General features: G+C 34.2%; 1 protein-coding gene and 1 pseudogene across 1 annotated transcript in view; one reads left to right on the top strand and one right to left on the bottom strand.

Annotated features, from left to right (window-relative positions):
• The window catches only part of Dmxl2 (Dmx like 2), a 172,002-nt gene that overhangs the window by 141,532 nt on the left and 13,129 nt on the right, over nt 1-17,341 (top strand). The window contains 7 exon segments of the mRNA XM_047538446.1: nt 6,433-6,681; nt 10,514-10,639; nt 10,642-10,691; nt 13,212-13,342; nt 13,876-13,961; nt 14,349-14,550; nt 15,749-15,866. Of these exon segments, the coding sequence (XP_047394402.1) occupies nt 6,433-6,681; nt 10,514-10,639; nt 10,642-10,691; nt 13,212-13,342; nt 13,876-13,961; nt 14,349-14,550; nt 15,749-15,866 (962 nt within the window).
• LOC124975938 (60S ribosomal protein L9-like) lies at nt 9,129-9,755 on the bottom strand (annotated as a pseudogene).

Raw genomic sequence — 17,341 nt, forward strand, 5'->3', positions numbered from 1 at the left:
TAAAGGATTTTCATATCCTTTTGGTTCAATTTTAGTAGATCATGTATGTCCAGAAACTTGTTTATTTCTTCTAAATGATCCAATTTATTGGCACATAGCTTTTCAAAATATTTGCTTGTGATCCTTTGGAGTAGTGTCTGTTGTAATGTCTCTGTTTTTATCTCCTTTTTTTTTTTATCGTGTCCTGTCTTTTGTTAGCTAAAACTTTATCAATTTTGTTTATCTTTTCAAAGAGCTAGCTCTTGGTTTTATTGATCCTTTGTATTGTTCTTTTAGTCTCTGTTTTATTTTATTTCTGCTCTGCTTTTTCTTCTTTGTTGCACTGATTTGGGGTTTGGTTTGTTTTTGTTTTTCTAAGATCTTGAGCTACATTATCATGTTATTTATTTGAAACCTCTATGTAGGTGATGTAGGCACTTAACGCTATAGACTTCCCTCTTAGTTCTGCTTTTGCTGTATACCACAGATATGACATATTTTCCATTTCATTTGGTTTGTGAAAACGTTTCAGTTTCCCTTTGACTTATTCGTGACTCATTGATCATTTAGTGTATTGTTCAGTATCCATTTGTTTGTATAATTTCTGAATTTTCTCTTCCTATTGATTTCATTCCATTTGATCAGATAAGATATAAGAAATGATTTAATTCTTAAAATTTGTTAAGACTTGTGGTCTAATTTATGATCTATTTTAGAAAAAGTACCATGTGCTGATGTAAAAGAATGTGTCTTCTGTAGATGTTTGTTAAGTCTATCTGATCTGTAGTATAATTTAACTTTAATGTGTCTATTAATTTTAGTGTATGGTGATCTATCTATTGGTACAAATGGGGTGTTGAAATCACCTACTATTATTGCAATAAGGGCTTTCTTCCTTTTATGTCTAGTAGTGTTTGTTTTTTAAAACGGGGTGCTCCAACATTTGGTTCATATATACGTATTTTATCTACTTAATGTATTATTCCCTTGATCAATATATATGGACCTTGTCTCTTCTAACTGATTTTGTCTTAAAAGTCTATTTTGTTGGATATAAGTATAGCTACTCCTGTTTGTTTTTTGGATTCTATTTGCTTGGAATATCATTTTCCATTCTTTCACTTAAGTCTTTGTGTGTCTTTGCAAATGAGGTGAGCTTCTTATATGCATCAGATTGTTGGGTATTGTTTTTTAATCCATTTAGCCAGTCTGTGTCTTTTAATTGGAGCATTAGGACCATTTACATTCAGGATTATTATTGTAAGGTATGTACTTTCTCCTGACATTTTGTTGGTTTTTCTTTTCCTAAAAAAAAAAAAAAAAAAAAAAGTATATTTCTTCCTCTTGTACCTATCTTAAAAGTTTAATGTTTACTCTTTGACAGTGTTTGATTCTTTTCTATTTCTCTTTTGTGTATCTAATCTTTTAGTAGGATTTATTCTTTCACATGCTGTCATAATTTTATCATTCTTCCTCTTCTAGGTGTAGGATTCCTGTATGCATCTTCTGTAATGCTGGGCTAGTAGTCATGAGTTCCCTTAGTTAATGCATATCTTACAAGGTCTTTATTTCTAGTTCTCTTCTAAAGGATAACCTTACTAGGTACAGTAATCCTGCGAGTACTTACTTTTCTTTCAGGACTTGAAATACATCATTTCATGATGTCCTGGTGTTTGGAGTTTTTTCTAAATTTTGCTGTTAATCTAGTGAGTTTGTCTTTAAATGTGATAGTGCTTTTCTCTTGCAGATTTTTAAATTTTTCCTTTGTCCCTGTACTTTTAGCAATTTAGCTATAATATGTCATGAAGAGGTTCTCCTCTGGTCTTGTCTATTTGGTGTGCTATAAGCCTCCTATACCTAAATGTCCCTGTCTTTCCCAAAATTTGGGAAATTTTCTGCTACAATTTTGTTGAATAGGTTTTTTATGCCCTCAGCTTATAACTCTTCTCATTCAGGTATGCCAACTATGCATATGTTTGATCTTTTAATGGTGTTGCAGAGATCTTGTATGTCTTTAATTTTTTTTTACATTTTTTATGGCTGTCTGAATATAGTATTTTGGCAGACTTGTCTTCAAGTTCTGATATCCTTTGTTCTGTTGTATCTAGTTTATTGTTGAGGCTTTCAGCTGAACTTTTTGTCTGACTTATCGGGCTTTTCATTTCTAAGATGTTCATTTGGTTCTCTTTCATAATCTATCTCACTTTACTGTATTTCCGATTCATATCCTGAATTGTTTTTCTTAATTCATTCAACTGTTAATGTGTATTCTCTTGGTATTCTTTGACCTTTTAAAAAAACATTCTTTTGAATTATTTATCAGGCATTTCATTTATTTTGATACCCTTGGAATATGTTACAAGTGAATTATGAAGTTTAGGAGATGTTGTATTATTCCCATTTTTTCATATTCTTACATTTCTGTGTTGAGATATGGATATCTGTTGGGATGGATATCTCTTCCATTTTTATGTAGGGGCCTTCTTGGTCAGTGACTGTCTTGATGATATGTCTTGGGGTATCAGTTTGTAGTACAGTGTTGAGTTTATTTCCAATCGAAGTTCATCATGTAATCTTCCTGTGACTTCTTTGACTGTGATTAGTGAGTTTTGACAGTGTATATCATATTGGTATCTAGGGACTCACTTTCTCAGTATTTCTCATTAGTAGGATTCCTCTGGTAGTTCAGACAAGTATGGTGTAGACAGCAGAATATGTGGGGTTCACTCTGTGGTTACTTCTATGATGGGATTGGATTCCCTTGTCAGGTGAAGGACGTTTCCATGGGCACTGTTGATAATGGCTCTGTTACTTAAAAGCAGTTCTGATACTGGTTGCTCCAATTGTTGTTAGGGTCCTGAAGCTTTGATCCACTGGTACAGTTCCTGATGTTTCCTGGTATTTTGGTGGGGGCCAGAATCACAACTCCCCCTCTGTGGTGCTCATATCCCGTTTTACCTGCAGCGTGCAGTCTGACAGGGTATAAAGGTGACCCATGCTGAGGACCCTCAAAAGTGTGATGTCCACAATAGTTGTATTATTCCTCTCTGCTGTTACCATGGGGTGACTGTTCAGGAACAAGATATGACACCCCTCTCGGATATGGGTCCCTGGCTGGGGCTTTTGTCCCCACTGCACATTTTTCAAGCTGAAGTATTTTCCAAGGTTTAAGCAGGACTTGGTTGTGGCTGGAGTGAGGTGTATGTCCTCTCAGCTTGCCTGAGTGTAGCTCAGTGGATCAGTGGCAGAGCACCCACCCAATGCATATAAAATCCTAAATTTGATCCTCAGTGCCAAGAAAAAAAAAAAAAAGTCTAAAAGATTTCAACAACAGCCTCAGCAACAGAAAAGGGGGAAATATAGAGTAAAATAAAACAAAAACCTTAAAAACTTAGAAAATAAGCTGGATGTGGTACATGCCTGTAATCCCAACAACTTGGGAGACTGAAACAGGATTGCAAGTTCAAAACCAGCCTCAGCAATTTAGGGGGCCCTAACAACTTAATGAGACCCTGTCTCAAAAAATTAAAAGGGATGGGATATAGTTCAGGTTAAGCACCCTGGGATTCAATCTCCGGTACCATGGGAAAAAAAAAAAAAAAAAAAAGAACTTAGAAAATAAAGAAGCAGCAATAAAAGAACAAAATAAAACTAATAAAGCAAGAGAAGAAGGGAAAAAATAAAAGGGAGAAAAGAAAAATTTAGAAAATTAGCAAACTGTATGTACACAAATGTAAGTATATACACATATATAGAGATTTATATTATTTTGTTTTTTCATATTTTTAGACATCATATAAATGAAAATTTTCTCCTTGCCCAAAGTGCTTGAATGAGGAGCAGAGGCAGATGATCACAACTTCTGCCAGTCAGAGCTTCTCTCAGGTCTTCTTAGACTGTGCATCCAGTAGACAGAGTAAAGGCTGAGTTATTTACCCTTGGTTCTTTCTGTTGTGCTTCCCACATAACTAGTGGGAGAGATTGGTGGCTGGTTGGTATTCTTAGCTGATTTCCATGCTGGAATGAACTAGCATGGAATGTGAATCTTGTAGTCATTTTTTCTGGAGCTTTTTGGGCTGCATGCTTCAAGGATGGGGCACACATTGGTACTCCATTATGTCTACAAATGCCTTTAAGGGCAGGAAGAGGCAATGGAGCTGTGAAGATCTGTGCGATGGCGGGAGAGTGGGTGAGGGAAGAGGGGCAGAGTGATCTGCCACCCTAGATTCTGGTGCCCTCAGATTCTGTTCCCATGCAAAATCAAATCACTCAGGACTGTTCACTCCTCCAGAGAATGATGACAGGTTTCCTGAACACTGATTTTAAGAGAAGCACCTTCTGATTTTTTTTTCTGCATAAAATCTCAGGGGATTTGTTTCAGAGTCTCTCCCCTACCTTGAACTGTCTTAACAGGCAGTCAGTGCTGAGTAGTGTTGGAGAACAGCTGTGAGTTCCTGGAGATGGTATGATGCAGGGATGTCTGACCCCAAAGTGGTAAGCTTGGTCAATAGGGCCTTTGCTTACAACTCTGTGAGAATTCATTAGGGAATTCAGATGACTCCTCCAAGCCAGCTTGCTGTGCAGATCCCTGGTCTCAGATGTCTACAAGATGCCAGATTCTGCTCTCATAGAGTTCACTGGAACTCTCTTTAACTTGTACCCCTACCAAGGGGATACTTCTCCTCTATTGGTCTTGCTGCCATGCCAGCAGTGCTGGGGTGCTCTATTTCTAGTACTGTTCTATTAGCCAAAATCTCTGGGTTTCACTGGGTTTCTGTCCCTCTACTGTTGAATTCCAGCACCCTCCCACAGCCACCCACTTCAACATGTTGTTTTGGTTCTACCTCACTGAGAAGCAGGAGAGTGCTGGGTGCTTCTAGTCCACCATCTTGTGTCTCAGCTTATTAAAAAGCTACTAGCTAGTTTCCTGATTGTTGCTCTTTGTAGATTTGGTGAATGGTTTTTTTGTTTGTTTTTTGATGATGTTTTCCGCTATGGATAAGGAATGCTTAGATACTGTAATATTATCTGAAGACTCAGAAACTTAAGGCTTCAAAAACCCGGTTATGTTGACCAGCATAAAAAAGCAGGAATTTACCATCCTTCATAAGAGTGAACAACATCAGCTCCTTTATCCTTAGAAATTCTGTATTAGAGTTATAGTAATATCACAGACATACTTTCAGATATGCCAGAGAAAATACAATTATTTTCAAGAATAGGAGTGACTGTTCTATGCTATGTATGTTGTGCTGTCTGTCATTCCTTCCCTTTTTCTGGTTAGCTCTTTCTCATTCTCCACATCAGTTATTTCAAACCTTCTCCACTCTCTTCAGTACCTCATACATTTAAAATTAATTTAAGCATAGGTTTCTAGAAATATGTTGATTTTGTTTTAAATACTTATTTTGAAATAATTTCAGACGTATAAAAAAGTTGCAAAAAGAGTATGAAGAATTTTGTATAACCCTAATGCAGATTCCCCAATTATTAACATTTATTATCTTTGCTTTATCTAAAGTTCGTTTATTCATTTTATGTATGTGTGTCTCTAAGGGCATTATTTTTCTGAAATATTTGGTATTAAGTTACAGACAGTATATCCTTTTGTATCAAAATATTTCAGTGTGTTTTCTTTAAAAATAGACATGCTCTTCTATAACTACAGAACAGTTACCAAATTTAACATTTTAACATTGATTCAATGTCTAACCTATAAACCTTTTTAAAAGTTCACCAGTCGTCCCACTCCTTTTTCTTCTCTGTTTAATGTTCAGCTGTAATGTCTCATTGGTCTCCTCAAATGTTGAATGACTCTGACACTTTCAAAGGGTACTGGATATTTTTTAGAATATCCCTCAATTTGGGCTTTTTTGATTTTTCTTCTTAACATTAGATTCAGATTATGTATTTTTGTCAGCGGAACCACAAAAAAGATATTCTCTTCTTAGTACAAAGTATCAAGGGGCACATGATGTCAGTTATTCTCATTACTTGTGTTATTAACTTTGATCACTTATGGGTTCTCTTTTATAAAGTTATTATTTTTTCCTTTGTAATTAATCACTATCTTTTGAAGAGTTACTGTGTAAAATATCACATTTTAGCATCCAGTTATGATTCCTGTCCAAATCAGATATTACTGTGGGGTGACTAGATGGTGCTTTTCTAATTCTGTCATCCTTCTGTTTATTACTTAAAATTCTGTAAAGAAGATTTTTCTCCTTTCCCCTTTTTATTTTGTAATTCACTCATTATATCAGTATAGACTAGTAGATTCTCATTTTATTGTATAGGCTATAATTCATTCCCATCATTTATTTTGTTGTTCAAATTACTGAATTATTTATTTTATAGAATATATATTATAATTTTGGCTATACTGCAAATTGGATTTTTTCTTCCTGGTGCTTTCTGCTGATATACTTCATGTGATATTCTATACTTTTACAGGTGTGAGCTCGCTTATTAGTCTTTTGAGTTCAGCCCAAGATGAAGACCAGCCAAAATTGAATGTTTTGTTGTGTGAAGCTGTTGTTGCTGTTTACTTAAGTTTATTGATACATGCTCTTGCCACAAATTCTTCCAATGAACTGTTTCGGCTCGCAGCCCACCCATTAAACAACCGAATGTGGGCTGCTGTTTTTGGAGGGGGTGTGAAACTTGTTGTGAAACCTCGAAGACAATCAGAAAGTATTTCAGGTAAGATAAGTTTTATACCAATACTGTATGTACGATCAATGTAAATAATTTCCAATATTAGAAGATATTTTGTTTTAAGAAATTTTACCCTGAAAATCAGTGAGTTTAAAGCATAATCATCTTTTTTATGGTAGTTAATAACTAAACCCATGTTAGAATAAAGATAACTTTTAATTTAATTTTTATTTATTTATTTATATTTTGTGATGCTGGGGATTGAACCTAGGGCCTTATGCTTAATTTTATTTTTATAGAAGAAAAATTTCTGAGGTTGATATAAAGCAGGGCATGTTTGAAGAGGGTAATAACTAGTAGAAAGATAAGTGAGAAGATAATGTTAAGGAATGAGGTTATGAAAAAAGTATAGTTCTTAGATTTAAACAAATCTTTCGGAGTTTACCAGCAGTTGGCTTCAGATTAAGTTTATGGTGATGTATAAGGTACCTGTTCCAGTCATGCACAGGGCCTTTTAAATTCCAGTTTCTCTTTGTGTGTGTATGTGTGGAGGTTTTTCCCCTATGGGCAAATATGTTTCCATCCTACTTTTTTAAGATGGTAGGATAGGGTGAGATACAGACTGATACTTTTTTATCTTAGTGCTGAAACATGGAAACCATCTTAATTCATCCCTAGAAATGATTATATTACAGTGGCAGAGTTTAAATGATTCTCATTCCAAACTCTGTCCTTAACTTACACATAGGTTCTGTGTAAGTTAATGTAAGTGAAGTGATCAAACCAACTCCCATTACTTCCGCCTCCTTATATATAGATATCTTTCTTCCTAATTATAGTCCACTTTAAATTTAAACATTTTCCCCCAAAATTACTTCTTTCTCTTCCTGAATTTTCTATTTTTTGTTTGTGGTTATTCTACCCAGCAAGATCATTCATGCTTAAAACCTCCAAGAATGCATCCCATGTTTGTGTTCACTTATTCACTTCATATTTGCTGTATGCCAGGCATACAGGTTCTAGGCTTTAGAGATAGGGGAGTGAAGAAGAAAAGACAAAGCACTCACTCTCATGAAGCTTACATCTAGTAGAGGGAGACATACAACAAACAAATTAACTTTAGGTATGATAAGAACCATGATAAAAATGAAGCACAGTAAGTGCAAAGAGAATGGTGATGGGACCAGTTTAGGGTGGTCAAAAGACATGTTTCTGTTGAGACAGCATTTTCAGCAGAGGCCTAGAGAGGTCTGAAATCACACCATGCAGTTATCTGGGGTCAGAGCATTCCAGACACATGGAACAGTAAACAAAGCTCCTGAGGTAGGACTAAATTTGGCTTTTTTCAGGAACTACAAGGAGGCATAATAACTACCATGAGCAGGGGGAGTACTGCAGGAGATGAGGTTAGGGAAGTAGGGTGGTGTCGTTCAGCATTTTGTGGATCATGATGAAGACTTTAGTGCTCTAAGGAAATAGGAAGCTACTAGAAAGTTTTAAGCAGAGGAATGACACAATCTGATTTAGGTTTTCAAAAGAACCACTCTAGCTTACATGCAATAATGCAATAATGTGCAATAATGAAAGTAGCATACCTGCATGGGGAGCCTGTTGTGATAGTTCACTTAAAAGACAACTGTGGGTTATCTTAAAGGATGAATGGATAAACAAACTGTGATATACACATATGGTGAAGTGTTAGCTACAAAAGGGAACAGAGTAGGATTCATGCTACAGGGTACTTGAACCTTGAAAATATTATGTTAAGTGAAAGAAACCAGACACAAAGGTCACATATTATATGACTTCATTTATAAGAAGTATGAAGAATAGATAAATCCATAGAGACAGAAAACAAACTGATGGATTGATTGATTGCTTCGTAGGTGTAGGGTTTCAATTTGGGGTAATGACATGCTTTGAAACTAGATAGAGGTAGTAGTTGAGTACTATTGTAAATATACTGAATTCTACTGAATAGTAGACTTTTTTAAAGTGGTCATTTTATCTATGTAAGTTACACCTAAATTAAAGATTTTTAAAAAGACATAGTCACAGGCAGAGTGAAAAGTGGTCATGTTCTGGATTTATTTGAAGTTTTAGCTGATGGATTTGTTCTTCTTTCTGACCCTCCCATATCCAATTAGTTCCTAAATCCTTCTGATACATTTTTAAAATGTATTCCTTATATCCAGCCCTCCCTCTAGGTTTAACAACCTACCATACTAGTCAGGCCCTTCTTAAGCCATCTTCTTCCCTCTTCCCCTCTAATTGATCAAACAGACCAGACCTCACCGTGGACTAGGTTAAAAACCTTCAGTGAGAATTGCCTGTAAGTTCCTAATTTCAGATCCATAGACTGGCTGTAGCCCAAGTTTAGACTTTCTTTTTTTTTTTTTCCTGTTCCTTTGAAAGGACACTAAAGTTTATTCAACCTGTTGGAAAGGATTAAGTCCAAAGTCAGTCGAGTCTTTTATTGCATCACTGAAATATCAAATTGACTCTCCAGGACTGTGTTTCTGTGGCTGGATAACTCTTAGATCTTATTCATCAGCCTGCTGAACTGTTCCTTTTTCAGAAACATAAATACCATCCCCAAATTTTCTTATATCTTTGTTTTTCACTGCTGTGGCTTGCTGAATTAAAGCATCTGAATTTGAAACAAGTTCAATATCATTTCCTTCAAGGATTAATTCATCTTTCTGAGCTTGAGACACTGAACAAGCAACACCTGTCCTCATACAAACCCTGCGGATATATTTTTCACCCAAGAAATTTTGGATTTCAACAAGAGACCCATTCTCCTGAAATAACAACGTTGATGGGGAAGTGAGCGTACATAGACCTCATCTTGTAACAGAAGCCCAGTGTAACACCCTTGTGTTCTGTACATGACTACAGATCGTGCGAACAGTGGCCAATTCCTTCCTATTTCCCCACCATTTGTCAACCCGTAGCCTCTTCTTTTTATTTCCAAGGAGGCTGAGTTCTACATTGATATGATCGAAATCCTTCCGGAGGGTTCCTCTTGGGCCCTTCACAATAACCATGCGTCCCTTCAGAGTAATGTCAACATTTTCTGGTATGTCGACAGTCTGATTGCTGAGAATGGTCTTCATTCTCGCAGTAGATGCAGCAAAGAGCCAAGTCTAGACTTTAATTGTAATTATTCCCCTCCTGACTTCTGTCTAGCACAAGTGACATTTACTCAAACCTCCTTTGGTCATTTGTTCCTGTTGTCTTTTCCCTTCTTCCTGTGGGGATTCTGTGATTCATTTCTTTTCTTTCTTCCTTTTTTTTTTTTTTGGTGGTACCGGGGATTGAACTCGGGGCAGTGTGCCACTGAGCCACATCTCTAGCCCTATTTTGTATTTTATTTAGAGACAGGGTCTCACTGAGCTGGTTGGTGCCTTGCTTTTGCTGAGGCTGGCTTTGAACTCACTGTCCTCCTACCTCAGCCTACTGAGCAATTGGGATTATAGGCATGCGCCACCATGCCCAGCTTCTGCCTTTCTCTTAAAGACGTGCTTTATATCCTACACATTCGTTGAATCTTTCTTGAACCAGATATGCAGAAATAATCATTCCTTTTCTCTAATACTTACCGAATATATACCACTTATTTAATCCATTTTATGGAGAATTACTTTAATCTTTATTTTATGTAGCTAACAGGCTACTCCGTGGAAGATACTCATCTGCAACTTTCCCATGACTGCTGGAAAACTGATGCAGTAACTAGAACAATTTAGAAGTGCAGATATAAGTAATTTTATCTTGACTAAAACGTGGCGAGAGTGGGTTGAAAAGAAAGGTTAACTCTATGGATTAATGATGTATAACAAATGCTGATTTTTTAAAAAAAATCTTTATTCAGCACCTCCTGTTCCTTCTGAAGACATAGATAAACACCGTAGGAGATTTAACATGCGAATGCTGGTCCCTGGAAGGCCTGTAAAAGATGCTACCCCTCCACCAGTGCCTGCAGAAAGACCATCTTACAAAGAAAATTTATTCCTCCTGAACTTAGTATGTGGGATTACTTTGTTGCAAAGGTAAGGGGTATGAGGGATGCAAACTTTAATTTAAGTGCATCTGTTTTATTCACTCTTGTGTTTTTGTCACATAGGAATTATGGGGCCTCTTTTGGATTGAATCACTATGTTTTAGACATTTAATCTCTCAAGTCCAGAAATGGAAGAATAGTCCTAGTAAAATTTAAGAATGATCATATACTGATGGATGAGACAAATTAAAATCATATGGAATTTAGTATAAATCAGTAATCAGTTCTTAAAATATAATCAGCATCTTTTCTAGTGACTGGGATTCTTGTGTTTACTATTTAGGCTTCCCTTTTCTGATTATTAGTAATTTCCTTGGTCACATGGAATTAGAACAGGAGACAGATGAACATTTGGTGGTTTGATCAATCTGTGGTGAGACCCTATGACATATCACTGTTTCCCCAAAGCAGAAAACCTCTCTGGAACTGGAGTACCCATAGTGACTGTATTCCTTACACCTCCATTCATACTGTGCTGGGTGCATGCTAAAACTGCTTTTCCTGCACTATGCTTTTTCAAGTTCCTTGTTCTTCTTCTGTTGATATGTTTCCCTCTTTACATGTATTAACACTGTGTTGCTTTGCTGTGCATCCCTATAAGAATACATTTGTTGTTCTTCTTCCCATTTGAAGATTTAAAAATCTTTATTAGGTCTCATCTTAGATTTTTTTCTGGGGGGTGGGGGTACCAGGGATTGAACCCAGGGGCACTTGATCACTGAACTGTATCCCCAGCCCATTTTTTATTTTTTATTTTAAGACAGGGTCTCACTAATTTGCTAAGGGCTTTGTTACTCACTCAGAGACTCTGGGAGTAAGAGCCAACAATTTGTGTTTTAACAGGTCTTACTAGTAGTTCTGTTTTTAAAGTTGGAAAACCACTGGTTTACACAAATTGTGAGTGCAGATTTCCAGGTTTATACTCTAACAGGATTCCAGCTTATACTTCCAGCATCATTCTGGCTTATCCTTTGAGGCTGCTGATCAAGTTGTATTTAATTGTATTAAGTTAGTAAACCAGGGAATTAATAAAGTATGCTTAAATACATAAGTTATGTGTCATACTGTAATGTTTTAGTCAACAATACATATACAGTAGTTGTTTCTTAAAACATCACCTTAAGATGTTATAGACAATTTGTGTAAGTATAATTAATAATGTTTGCACAGTGAAAAAAATCTAATAATGCATTTCTCAAAATATATCCTGGTTGTTAAGCAGCATGTGGCTGTGTACAGGCAGTTCTACCTCTGCCTTTCTTTCTTTTTTTTAATCTAAGTAAATTTATTTTTTTAGCATTTTTACTGTTCCATATTTTTATTGATGCATTATAGTTATACATAATAGTGGGATTCATTTTTACATATTTGCACATGCACACAGTGTAACATTATAATTTGGCCAAAATCATTCCCCATTATTTCCCTTTTCCTATGCTTTATTAATGATATTTCTAATTTATCTTACTTGAAACACTTTATTCAGTTCATTTGCTTTTAAATTTTGATGTTTTGATATACAGAATTTTTAAGAAATATTTAATAATATCAATGTGTTATGATTTATTACCTTATTTTTAAGCAGAGAAAGTATTTTTCTATTAATAAATGTTTAGTGTTATTTCCCACCTCCTCTTCTTTCTCCTCCTTCCTTTTAATTCTGTATCTAGAATTAAACCAAGGATCAGACTTCATCTATATCTTATTCCCTACAAAAAGCTAAGTAGTTGTTCTATCATTACTCATTAAATAATCTTCCCTCCCTCCCCCCACTGACTTACAATGTTTTTATCATGGATTAATTCTTATGCTATTTTGGGCTATATCTTTGCATCAAAATCTATATTGTACTTCTTAATTATTACTTTAATATTTACTAACATTATATCTTTCATCCATAAAATTATTTCTCAGCTACCCTTGTTTTTCCCTATAAACTATAGACTCATCAAATTTCAAAAAAGGAAAAGTGATCCCTATGGGGATTTTTATTTTAGTTATTTAAATCCTCAGAATGTGGGTCAGTAGGAGAGTGCTTGCCTTGCATGTACAGGCCCTGAGTTCAGCCTACAGCAATACACACAGTTTTAAAAAAAAAGTCTCTATAAATTAACTTGTTAAAAAATTATAGTTTTTATGCATTTTAATCCCTTATATAGGTATGGAAGTGTTTATAATTTCCTTCAGTATAGCTCTTTCACAATTTTCAGTTTTTCCTTTGGTGTTTTATACTTTTGAATGTATCTTTTTTTTTAGACTTTTCTAACATTTTATTGATCTGTAAGAAGAAAATTATCGATCTTTAAAAATGTTATATGCAGCTACTTAATTATTTTATTGAATCAGAGTTTTACCTGGTGATCTTGACTATTGTAAGTCTAGAATCAGCAAAAGAAAATTTTAACTGACGTTGACACCATTTAACATGCTCAATATTGTTAGAATAAAAATATATATTAAGACATTTAATCTAATTACATATTTAAAAATAATTTTACTTTTATTGCAGCCATTTCTTCCTTTGTCTGATAGTGGTGTTATATATGATTCTGATGAAAGTATTCATAGTGATGAAGAAGATGATGATGCCTTTTTCTCAGACACACAAATACAGGAGCACCAAGATCCAAATTCCTATAGGTAGAAGAGGCTTTTTTTCTTTTTGTTTTAGTTGGCAATCCTGATTTTATTCATTTCAAATGACATTATTACCATGAGTTATGTAAGAAGTGCCTTCCATTTTCAAGTTAGAAATTTTGCACCCTTGAGGTGCAAATTTTTCTACAGAGTGTTTCCTTTACATTTAGTTTCAAAGAACAGCTTTTGTAAAGATGTACACATTTTTAGTGAAAAAAATGTAATTTACTGATGTGCTATTAGAATTTACTAGGTAATTAATGTATTATTAGATTCCACATGATCATGTGATAAATATTTTCTAGGTTAATTTTCATATATGGCAATTTTAATAAATTATTGCATGTATTTTTTTTTCAGACTCCAAAGATAAAATTTTTTATAAAGATACCATTTTTACATAGTAAAATTCAGTAGCAGTTTTTGGGGGTGGGATCTGGAAATTTGGCTAAATAGTTGGTAGGGAATATTACTATGCTTCTCCCATGGTTTTATTTTTCAATTTATGAGATTTGGTTTTTTCTTCCCTTAAATAGCTGGGCTCTTCTGCATTTGACAATGGTTAAACTAGTACTTCACAATGTCAAGAACTTCTTTCCTATTGCTGGACTAGAATTCTCTGGTGAGTTTAGAATTTGAAAATTAATGTTATTAAATGTTATATAATACTATCAAGCTTCTTTTTTTACAAAAATCTATATAAAAGGCCATTTGGTACTTAATAAATACTGCATTGGAGATTTTACAGTCCTATTTATTTTAACCTCCAGACTGTGGTTTTAATTCATAGTAAGAGTTACTGTCTACATAGAAGATGTAAAAACAGGAAAATTGAATGAAAAAGCTACACGTTTTCTTAGCTCATTTAGAGAGCTGGCCTCCTGTTGTGTTGATAGTATTAAGACTCTAAATTGCATTAAACATTTTCAAATTCATCAGTATTTTCAGTATTTGATGATGACCAATGTATTTTGCTAAAATGAAATGACATATTCTATCATCTATTTAGAGCTGCCTGTAACATCACCCTTGGGTCTTGCTGTAATTAAAAACTTGGAGAACTGGGAACAGATCCTGCAAGAGAAAATGGATCACTTTGAAGGTCCACCCCCTAACTATATCAACACATATCCAACTGATCTTTCAGTGGGAGCTGGACCAGCTATTCTTCGAAATAAAGCAATGCTGGAACCTGAAAATACTCCATTCAAGTAAGAAAGCTTTTAGAATGCTGATGAGAGTTTAACTTTAACTCTTTTGGAAGTCAGATTGGCATACTATGCCATTAGCCTTCAAAACATTCATAACTGTGCAATCTGGGTAGAAAATTATTTTTACCAGAATTGCATATTATTCAATAAATATATTGCTTTTATAATCAGGAAATTATCTTTATTCTGTATTTGTTATTTTCAGAACTTTTAGAGAAATTTTATTTGAATAATAATCTACATATGCAAACAAGGTACTACTGACCTTTTGTGGGTAATTGACACATTAAGAATTTTAGTTGATGTTTTGATTTTTTTACATGCCCATCAGGCCCTTTTGATAAGAAGCATGCTTTTTTAAAAAATTAATTTTTTATCTAGTGCATAAAAATAAGAATTATACGAAAACTGTACTCTGATTCTCAAATTATTATTGATTGAAAATACAACAGGCCCTGTAAAAGCATTTAGAAATGAACAGATTTAGAAGCAACAAATTCAGGATAATTTTAGGAGTGTGTAAACTACAGAAATACCAAACATGAGATGAATAGCAATTTTATGGAGCAAGGTCGAAGTTTGGCATTGCATGGTGATTTTGAAGCTAATATTAAGAATGTATTGTCATACATGATTCAAGAAGAATGAGGCATTTAGGTGACTGGCAAATGGTCTCTTCTTTATGAAAGATATTTTACATGAACCTTTCAATCATTTTGGCCATATTAATGGAGTAGCATATGATGTTCCGTACATGTATACAATGTGGAATGTTTAAATCAGGTTAAACATAAAAAGCATGCTCTTTTTGAAGCAGCTGACCATTATTAGGAGTATTGCTCATAAGCTTGAAAAAGGGCAAGGCCCTACGCCATCAGAAATGCAGTTTGTCACTTTATGTTCACTGGTTTTGCTTTAACTAACAGGACCAATCTAAAGTGTTATTTTAAAAGAGAATAATAAGAAATTCATTTGATACTTAGCTCAACCAATTCATATGATGTAATTAGATAATTACTAGATGAAGGAATGATTTTTTTAGGAGAACTAAAAATTAAAAGTAAAATAATCATAAAATTTTTTTGAGCTCAGTGCTGTCTTTGCAATAGATTTTGGAGTTTTCAAAACAAGTATCTGCATATATGAAACACATTTCCTATAGACTAAAATATTGTGCTGTGTTAATTATTTTTAATAGGTCTCGAGATTCTTCTGCACTTCCAGTCAAGCGACTTTGGCATTTCCTTGTTAAACAAGAAGTTCTTCAAGAGACATTTATTAGATATATTTTCACTAAGAAAAGAAAGCAGAGTGAGGTATTTTAAGAAATATATTCTATAATTTTTCTGTTTAATTTTTCTCTAACATTCCTAATTCAGCATTTGATTTGACAATTTCTTTTTGGTTGAAACTATTATAGTATCTTTCATACATTATGGATAATAGCTAAAGTTTACTAAACTACAGCGAGCAGTGAACTTCTTTTAAGATAAAATTCTGTAATTTTTATATCATACTAGTGAAAGAATGTAAGTTCCTTGATAAATCACATATAAACAAGTGAAAGTTGATACTTCATTTATTATAAATTTGCTGTTGGACTTTTTGATATAATAACTTTGTGGTGGATGGTTTGGGGAATTTAATATTTAAATGACTATAAGATTCTCAAAGTATGATTTAATAAAAAATAGAACAGAGCCCTTTAAAAGCAGTTATTTAGTATTTAGAAATGAACAGATTTAGAAGCAATAAATTCCGTATAATTTTTGGAGAGATTAAACTTACAGAAATACCAAATATAAGATGAATAGTGATTGTTTCTACAAAGCAAGGCAGAAGTGTGGCATTGCATGGTGATTTTAAAGCTAATATAATTAGTAATGTAATGTCTTACATGATTTAAGAAGAATCAGGGATTTAGGTGACTGGCAAATGAAAGATCTTTTATATAAACCTTTTGATCCATTTGGCCAGTCGGTGAGGTAATGGGCCATTTAGAAAGTGTTTAGAGTAGTATCAGATGCAATTAAATGTTTGGCAAACACTCAATGAGAAGAGAAGAGTGAATTATATTTCACTTGGTAAAATAAAACCTGAGAAGGACAGTCTATAGCATTCAGTTTCCCATGGCCAGCGGTAGAACTATTTTATAGTTTTCCCCCACACCTAGAGCAGCAGAACCTACATACTCCTCCTTTTTATTAGTCACTCACTTAACTGGATGATAATTGTAGTCAGCTTACTTTCCCTGTGGATTTAAAAATTTTGTACTTAAATGAGGAAGTAGGGGAATGAGCTATTAGAGACTTTTTTGATTCCTGTATTTTATAAATTTTCTAAACAACAAAAGATCCCGATAGTATTGAAATTACCGACATAGGTTTGTTAGGGAGATCACAGAGCTACATTATTTGCCTCTTTTATCTAAGCCACTGGCTATAACATTTCCTGTAGTGATGCTGAACCAACTTCCATAAAATAAGATAGGAATCTAAGAGACAGATTTAAAATAAAAGATATTTTCTCATTTAGAACTGTTACTCATAGAAACCATTCTATTTAAGGATCAGTTTTCTGAGTTTAATTCTTCAAATTATTAAACTTAATGATCTACCAAAAATATGTTTTAACTATTGATAAGGTCTGTAGCAACTGAATTTTTGGATTGTCAGAGCCTAGAGTGCTGTGGGAAGCAGCTATTTCTGTCTTCCTGGACCCTTCTAGTTGGCTCTCCCTTAACTCTTCTTTCTGCTGTACTCTCTTCTTTGTTATGTCCCTTGATCTCTGT

The sequence above is a fragment of the Sciurus carolinensis genome, chromosome 2 (genome assembly GCF_902686445.1).
Source record: "Sciurus carolinensis chromosome 2, mSciCar1.2, whole genome shotgun sequence".
In the NCBI taxonomy this organism is placed as follows: Eukaryota; Metazoa; Chordata; class Mammalia; order Rodentia; family Sciuridae; genus Sciurus; species Sciurus carolinensis.